Source organism: Bison bison, unplaced genomic scaffold (assembly GCF_000754665.1).
Source record: "Bison bison bison isolate TAMUID 2011002044 unplaced genomic scaffold, Bison_UMD1.0 scf7180017864304, whole genome shotgun sequence".
Lineage (NCBI taxonomy): Eukaryota > Metazoa > Chordata > Mammalia > Artiodactyla > Bovidae > Bison > Bison bison.
Window position 1 is genome coordinate 15096180 of NW_011494876.1, and position 9088 is coordinate 15105267.

At 53.7% G+C, this 9088-nt stretch overlaps 1 protein-coding gene across 3 annotated transcripts in view; it reads right to left on the bottom strand.

Moving 5' to 3' along the window:
• Positions 1-7033: 7033 nt before the first annotated feature.
• Positions 7034-9088, bottom strand: part of MAPKAPK3 (mitogen-activated protein kinase-activated protein kinase 3) — a 28354-nt gene continuing 26299 nt past the window's right edge. For 2 of the 3 annotated variants that reach the window (XM_010851793.1, XM_010851792.1), the window contains exon 11: positions 7034-8467. In XM_010851793.1, coding sequence (XP_010850095.1) covers positions 8315-8467 — 153 coding nt within the window. In that variant the 3' untranslated portion in view covers positions 7034-8314. The other variant, XM_010851794.1, reaches the window with a different exon arrangement.

Below are 9088 nucleotides of genomic sequence, written 5' to 3' on the forward strand. Positions count from 1 at the left end.
TATATAATTAACCTATATTAATATATATATTAATCATATATATATATGATCTGGGACAAATCAGCTCACCCCAGACTACCTTCCTTCCAGAAGGCAGAGCCTGTCTGCCTGTCCTTCTCCGAAACCTCTTCCCATCTATTGCATCTTCGCCATCTCCAGGCACCCCTCCCAACTTCAGGTGAGTGGGATGTATTCCTCAGAATTAGCTCTCTGAGAAGACACACCCGACTGCCAGAGTAATGGAAGAAAGCCTTCAGGTCAGACCCTTAAAAAGCAGGAATGAGTGGGACCACTCATTCCTTGGTAGTGCTCCCAGCCCAGTTCCCTAGCCTGCATTGATTCCTGGGCTGGAGAAGGGAAAACCTTGTCTCCTGCTGATGGAGATTATTGTACACAGCCATTGTCGAGAATCTCTGCACAGCCTACACCCCAGGATCTCCCACCCAAACATTCACACAATTCCAGTAAGATCAAACCCCATTTACAGGAGCCCACTAAGAGGAATTGATCCCGTCTCTGCTGGGCCCAAGGGCTTCTCTGGTGGCTCAGATGGTAAAGAATCTGCCTGCAATGCAGGAGACCTGGGTTCGATCCCTGGGTCAGGAAGATCCCCTGGAGAAGGGAGTGGCAATCCACTCCAGTATTCTTGCCTAGAGAATTTCATGGACAGAGGAGCCTGGTGGGATACACAGTTCATGGGTTGGTAAAGAGTCAGACATGACTGAGAAACTAACTAACTTCTGGGCCCAGAAGTCAGGGCCTTAGCTCTCTAGAATCTATATCCAGAGTTAAGTTATATGTCATTGCATCTTCTCCATGCACAAATAGACACAGTACTGGCTTTGCTGATATTAACAGCCCCAGAAAGTTTTGCATGCACAGTTTAGTGAGTTCAAATTATTGTCAATGGTGAGATATTAAAGCCATCATCTCAGGGGAGTCGAGGGTTGATTCACATCTGGCCAAGCTGCCCTGAGTCCTGGATCAGACCCTGTGCTGGGTGGTCAGTGGCAGAGCCTATAGAAAGGCACCTCCAAAAAGCCCAATTTCCTGGGCCCCCATAAGGCCATCCATACACTCACTTCTGTCCCAGAGAGGCTGAACCAGCACTCTCCAGGCATATTACACTCATGTTTGCTCCTCAGATAATTGAAGGTCTTTTCAGCCCCAGGGCCTTTGCACTTGCTTTCCCCTCTGCCTAGAATACCCTTCCTTCTGTTCTCACAGCAACTTCTTCTGGTCATTCTTCCTCAGCTTCATTCCCCTTTGCAGAAACCTTTTCTGACCCTCCTATCCCTGTCTGTCACCCACTTTGGCTATAAACTCTTGTCATTAAGAAGAAGTTTCATCTTAGGTTGCCCCAGTCGATAGTCCGAGAGGATTGCCCAAAGCAGACATTCTAGGCCAGGCCGTTCTCATCATCTGGCTGGTATGGTGACCAGCCCTGTGCCCTGCATTCCCTGGATACCTTCAAAAGCCTGTGAGGAAGAGTTCTGTGAACCTCCCTTGGCAGCCTCCTCTTCCTCACTGTCTCCCCAGCATCCCTGGCCAAACCCGCTGCAGAGCCCACTGGGCCTTGGCCTGGCCTTGGCCTGACAGGGACCTCCAAAGAGAGGTCACCAGGGCAGGTGGGCAGCATACTGACTGCAGCTTCTTCCAAGAAGACAGCCTCCTCTCTGACAGATTTTAGCCTACAATTCAATTCATCCCAAGACACCATCAGATACTACAGCCTCTTGTGTGACGTGACATTTTCCAGGATCTATGATAGGCTACGAGCTCTTCAGGGCATCCTGCCTTACCTTTCCCAGTCTCACAGCCCAGGGGGCAGATGTCGCTGTCCACATGTTCTAATGAGATGGGTTCAGAGGAGTTAAGGGAGCTGTCCATGGTAAGCAGAGCTGGAAGGGGCCCCGGTCTGTGTAACCCAGCTCAGCTTCCATCTCTTCTGCAGGGAAATGCCTTGGCCTTAAACCATGCTGACAGGTGCCTGGCACTCCCTGCCAAAGCTGTGGGGCCAGAGAGCAGGGGAGCCCCAGCTCCAAGGGCCCTTCCTCTGGCAGCCAGGGGCACAGAAGATCAGGGAAGAGGTCAGGCAGGGTTGGCATTCTTTGGGCAGGGACAGCATTTCCGTTAGGGATCATAGAACCCCATGGAGAAGGAATTGGCAACCCACTCGTTTTCTTGCCTGGAAAATCCCATGGACAGAGGAGCCTGGTGGGCTACAGTCCATGGGGTTGCAAAAGAGTCAGATATGACTTAGTGATTAACAACATAGAGCCCCAAGATCCTGGGTTTAGACCCCCCCCCTGCCACTCACCACATGTAGGAACTTGGGCACTTGACCCCCATGCTACTCAAGCCTCAGTGATTTCATCTGTAAGATGAGCATCACCCCTGCCTAGGAAAGACAAGTAAGTAAAGGTCACATATGAGATATCCTGGCTCACTCCAGATGCTCGAAGCACGGGCTCCAGCATGTGACTGGAGCAGGCCAGTCTGAGCTGGGTAGCCTGGCTCCTCACTCACTGAGCCTTTCCTTGGTGGGGAGACGCGTGGCCCATGGTCGAGGTTCCATCAGTTAGAAGCGAGGCTGCACTAGGGAGGTTCTCCACAGTGGGAGTGACTCCAGGGGGCGGCTGAAGGGCCCTCCTTGCTCTGCTCAGAGGATCTCTGCCAGGTCTGATGGCTGACTGGTTTGTTGGTCTCTTTGTCTTGTCGTGAGCACAGCTGAAGGCTGGGGGTGCGTCTGGGCATGTAGTCTGCTTTATACACACGGCCCCTGCAGCAGGGACAGGTATTTGGGGATGAGGTAGGATCCACAATTCCTCCCCAGTGCCTCCTCATCTCTATCACTTCCTCTTTGTCCCAACCTTCTCTCAACTCTCCACCAGAAAGAGGAAAGAAATCCAGCCTAAGACAGCACGGATCACCACATCATCTCTGTTCCCCTTTTTAGCGCCCACTTGCCACTCATTGCAGATGGCTGCTCTCTGCCTGTCCCCATGGAGTCAGGACCCTCTGAGGACAGTGGAAGAAAGGACAATCGTGAGGGCATTTTTCCATATCAGAGCCTAGTCCTGGACCTCAGGAAGCTACTAAGTCACACTGAGCCTCAGTTTCCCATCTGTAAAATGGGGTCATAAGGCAGGATTTAAGATAAATGTTAAGTGTCTTGTTCAATGGCCCATGATTTTTTTTTTAATTTTTTGGCCATACCATGTGTCATGTGGGATCTTAGTTTCCTGACCAGGGATTGAACCCATGTCCCCTGCATTAGGACAACAAAGTCTTAATCACTGGACCACCAGGGAAGTCCCCCATAAGCTTTTTAAAGCACACAAACCCTTGTTCAAATTAAACCTCAGAAGAAAATACAACACAGAAAATAGCTCTGTTGGAAGCACAGGCCACATCCTGAGGGTCCAGGAAGGCCAGTGTGAAAAGATTCAACTCTGGAGCCACCTGAAAAGGCCAAAGCAGCAACAGGAGGTGGACACATTGTTTGATCAAGAGCCGGGTATCCCACTAGGAGAGGGAGATGTGGATATGAGGAGGAGGGAATGTAACCTCCACACACAAGTTTGGCCTGGGAGTGCTAAGACAGAGAAGCTGCCACCAGGTGCCCACTTCTCACCCCTAAGGCCCCCACCCTGACTTCCTACAGGAGATGGAATGAGAAAATGAGAGACTTCCTGCCTCTCACATTTTAAACAGACTTTTCTCTTGTCTTCACATGGCACAGCCCATTCCTGCCTCCTCACCTCACCTCATCCTATATCTGCTAGCTCAAATGCCCTTTTCCCAAATCTCTTCTATCCAGATTTGCCCTTCAAATTCACATGTCACCACCTCTTGAAGCCCTCTATGATTGTCCCCAGCCAAAAGTAGCACCCCTTTCTCTGACCCCCTCCGGCTGAGACTGAGGGCTCAATTTCTCCATCTGTAAGATGGGAATGTGAGATCCATGCAAAGCACCCAAGTGGGCCTGGCATGCAATAGCCACTCAGTAAATGGTAGCTATTTGTTATGATTCTATGGTCTCCCCCTCCACCTAGGCAGGACCATAGATGCCTCAGGCTCTGGTACACAGTAGGCGTCTACTGAATACTCACCAGGTGACCAGCAGGTGGCCCCACACCCCAACTAACCTGCCCTGACCAGCACCTCTGAATCCCAGTAAACTGGTTCCACTGGCTCCTCCTCCTGGTCAGGGGAAACAGAGAGGGCCCAAGTGACGGAGTCCTCATAACTGGATGTAGCACCTAGTAGACACTTAATTTGCATTGGTGACCAAGGTCTTGGGGCTTGACCACCCCCTCCCTTTTCCAGGTTTCTCTAGTGGCTCAGATGGTAAAGAATCTATCTGCAATGCAGGAGACCCGGGTTTGATTCCTGGGTTGTGAAGATTCCCCTGGAGAAGGGCCAGGCAACCCACTCCAGTATTCTTGCCTAGAAGATCCCATAGACAGAGGAGCCTGGCGGGCTACAGTCCATGGGGTCGCAGAGTTGGACACAACTGAGCAACTAACACTCCCCTTTCCACTGCAGCCCTTCCCCACCCTTAGGAGTATTACTCCCATTAAACAGGTAAGAAAACTGAGGCTCAACAAAGTGCATTACCTGACTGAGACCATAGAGCATTCTCACAATCCACCAACCAGTGGCAGCATGTCCACCAAGGTGCAGAGAAGAGTTGGCCCTGATTAATCAACGTCTCATTTTATTGATGGGGACATCAAAAAGTGGAACAGCTTTGCCCAAGGCTTCATGTAAACCGGAGCTGAGATCTCCTGGCTCTAAACTAAATAACCCCACCCTACCCTACATACAGGGTGGGAGGGGGCTTCCCAGACCCTTTCTTGCCTGCTGGCCTCGATTCCAAGGGGTGAACATGCAGGCTGTCCAGAGGGACAAAGCGGAGGATTTTATGCTGCTGGGTTTGTGGGCATCTGCGAAAATCCACTGGGGGTGCAAAGGCTCAGACCAACACAGCCAGGTCTGGAGGGAGACAGCGACCTGTGCCCCTCCCATGTCTGTCAGAGAGAGAGAGAGCTTCTAGCAGACCTGGAAGCATCAAGACCCCTGCAGAGGTTGCGGCAAGCTACGTTTTTGAGGCTCAGTTCTGACACTGCAATGGAGGGGCTGAATCGAGGGCGGAGAGGGGCTGGTGCGGAATAGCAATGAGCCAGGACACTGGAGACCAGCCAGCACCAGGTCTGCAAGACAGAGAACGCTGCTGTCAACTGGGTCAGGGGGAGCATCACTGGGAAGAAATCTCTCTCTCTCTCTCTCTCTCTCTCACACACACACACACGTGAATATACTTCTTACCGATTCTTTATTGAAAGCCCCTAGGGAGGCCACATGAAGTCCATGTGAATGCAAGTGTCTGAATAGGCTGATGTGAAACATGAGGCCCCTTGGCTTCTTAGTTCACCTGGTAACAGCTAAGTGTAAGGATTTGCTCCCATTTCACAGACAGCCACACTGAGACCCCAGGAGAAGCACAGACTGGCAGAGTTGAGGGCCACACTGAGTCCTTCTGTCTCTAAGACCCTGGTTCTCCCTGCAGTTCTGCCTTCAACCTTGCAACCTATCAGGCACCCTCCCCAGACCCTGGGACATAAATTGCCTCTTTGATTTAAACTACACAGTGACAACTCCTCTCAAGCCTTGCCTTTCTTTGGGGATCATATCAAGCCCATGATTCAACATGCGTTTGTGAGGTATTTTGTCCTTCTCCCTCACGTGTTTAAACTCCCTGAGACTCTATCCTCAGCTTCCCCTGCTGCCTTTCTTGCACACAGCACAGGGTCTCCAGCAGTGTGCACTGAGCAGTCAGGGGAAAGAGTCGGTCTCTACTGCTGCAGCTTTGTACTAGACAGACTTGACCTGCCTTCGCATCTGACAAGCATTTTACTGAGCTGAGTGCATGACAAGGGTTGGTCGGAACCACAGGCTCTGCGAGGCCCCCAGAATTCATTTAGGGAGTCCAGGGGCCCTTCAGAAGGAGGGGCCGCCCTCCTTGAAGCCCAGGGCTGGAACCAAGGTCCAGGAAGCCCATACAATGCTGTTCTGGAGAGCAAGCCCTTGGGAGTAAGACCCCTATGGATGGAAAAAGGTAGAATTTCAGGTGGAAAGTCTCAGAGGTAGATTTGGGGCTGGACTGCTTTTCCCTTGAGCAACTTCAGGTTCTTCTCTCCTTCCTTACAGCTAAGGATGCTAGGGTGGCAAATGGGAGCCAGCCACGTACCAGGCACCCCACTGAGTGCTTCATATGTCACATGCCTACATACCCTGTGGCCTCCCCACGGTGGACAACCCCACTACACAGTCAAGGGAATCTAGGCGGGAAAGCTGGGAGGCTTGTCCAAGGTCGCCAGGCCAGGAAGTGGCACTCAGCTCAGGCGACTTGCCTGTCCAGCCTTCTAACATCACCCTCCCCTACAGCCTGAGGGGAAGGGAGGTGGGGAGGGAATGCTGCGGGTTCCAAAGGAGTTCTTGGGGACTCGGGAGGACAGAAGCTGGGGCATCTGCCACAGTCCGGGCCCCACTCGGGCTGCCCAAAAGGGCTCCCGGGGGGCAGAGGGTGCTCTGTTGCTGGAGTAGTCAAAAGACAGTCTCCAGCGTCCCGCCCCCTCCCCTCCCCGACACTCTCGCTGCCAAATGAAATCTGGCAGCTTCTGAAAATAGCTCAGCGCTGCAGCAGGCGCTCTGCCCGCCCTTCAGCAGGCTGGCACACAGCTGGGGGTGGCCACTGTGGGCAGACGCCAGCGCACACCGGGCCGGGGGTGGGTGTCACACACACGGTGTACTGGGAGGCATAGAGCTGGGGACACGGGGCAGCTGCCATCTCTTCGCCCCCTTGACCTCTCCAAGCTGGTGAGGCCATGGCCCTGGAGCCAGCCTGGCATGTCTACCAGGCCTGAAGCACCCTGTCCAGCAGGAGTGAAATTACTAGTAGGTGTGAGCACATGCCCTTGGGCTGCTTTTGTTCACTCGTGTAGATGAGAAACCCAGGAACAAGGGAAAAATGCCAAAATGCTCTTTATTAATACCTGGATATAAAACCCAGCAGTGTTGTCCTCCCTGACATGGTCTAGGGTTTCCCAGCCAGTGAGAGAAGGGTGAGGAACCAGGAAGCAGACTGGGGCCAGGCACTGGCCAGGCCCATATCAGGCATTCAGCATCCTGAGGCTCCCAGGGAAGTGTGGGGCTGGGTGAGCCTGGAGCAGCAAGGGAGGGGCCCTGTCTGCTCCGACTCAGGCAAAAAAGAAAGGACCAGACCCTCTAAACAGCAGCCCTCCACTACCTCAAGTCTGACCCAAAGTACAGAAAGAGGCCCTGGATTAAGGGGGAGCCTCTTAGCCCTGCCTCCAGACATCCACTCTCACAAAAGTACACCAGGAGACAAGCCCTGTCATCAACCAGGACAGAGTAGGGGGTGAACCCTTAAGGACAGGCTTTCCTGCCTGGGATCCGATGAGCAGGTGGGGGCAGGGTAACTGTACTGGCTTTTGTCACAGTGACATTTTCCAAAGTAAAAAAAGGGTTAAAAATATCTGCCCCCCCAAACCCCTCACTGAGATGAGAGGCCACTCTGGGTGGGGGTAGGGGGGTGTCGTAACAGGATGGTTGGGCTCAGGCACTCTGTGGAAGGAGACTTCCAAGGGCCCTGTGGGATGGGTTGCAGCAACACAGCGCTGGACCACCCAGGGAGCCAGGCAGACTGACCCTGACACTTCAGGGAGACCAAAGATGGAAGGGTGGAGGGGAGTCTGAGAGGGGTGAGTGGCACAAGGAGAGCATCCTCCCCAAGGCAGGCAGACCCTCAATTGCCCCCCTCCCTCCCTTGCTCACTCACTCAGCATTCGAGACTGGCAACTCTGTCCCTGGTCGCCATGACAACCAGTGGCCGGATGCCTTTCCCAAGGCCCGGCCCATCTGCCCACCCTCTGGGGAGCTTTTTCCACAGGAGGGAAGACCAACCACAACGCCGAGGGGCCTAAAACTCTAAGGCCAGGCCCTGAGCAGGATGCAGCCACAGGGCATTCAGGCCACCGTGATCAAAGGCACTGGAGCTGCAGCACGTGGCTCCCTGGGGCCCAGGTTTTGGCCCTTCTCTAGGGCCTGACCCCGGGGTGCGATTCTGAAGGACTTGGGGTCATGTTCCCCCATCCCGAAGTTCCAAGTGACAAATTACAACACAACACAAACAACTCTTTTGTTAAAAAAACAGGGCCCTGAGCCCTCCAGGTCAGGGCTTCGGCCCACTCCAGTGTGTCCTCTGGCTCCCCCAAGGTCGCAGGAGTTACTGATTGTTGCAGCCCTGCGAGCCGGAGGAGCTGCCTGCCTGCTTCTTCCTCCGCTTGTTGAGGAGCCGGTTGTTAGAGGTCTTCAGGTCCTTGATCTTCACCTGGTCATAGTCCACCCGCATGGTTGCCAAGGCGCTGGTCATCTCCTCCTGGGGATGGGGATGGGGGGGAGCAGGTCTACTGACCTCAAGAGACCTCACCTCCTGCCTGAGTGGCCCCTTAATAGTGTCAGTGACGGCAGTGGCCACCTTTGCTGCCCGACCGCCCCCATGTACCCAGCTCTGGGCCCATCGCTTTGCCTCACATAGTCCTCACTCCAGTCCTCTGTGGTAAAGACTGAGCTTACCTGAAAAGTCACAGGAAGTGTGGTGACTCCCTGGGACTACACCAGGGGTAAGCAGGACAGGGACTTGGACCAAAGGCCTTCAGGGGACACCATCGTGCTGTGCACCCAGGTTACCAGCGCCTGAAGACTGTGCCCAGATTGCCCCAGGCTCTGAGCCACTGCCCCACAGGCTCAAATCTGGCCTCTCCCGAGTCTAAAAGCAAGCTGACCGCCCTCCCAGACGCTGCAGATCATAAGAGCAATTATGGCCAAAGCTTGAGGCCAAAGCCCCACTTCACTGAGAGAACAAGTCGGAAGCACTGCCCTGAATAGGGTAGTGTGGCCCAAAGACCACTATGCGGTCACTGACACGAGGCGAGAGGGGGCCTAAGACCCAGGTTCTGGGAGGTCACCACCCTACAGTCCCTTTTTCCAAAACCCTGAG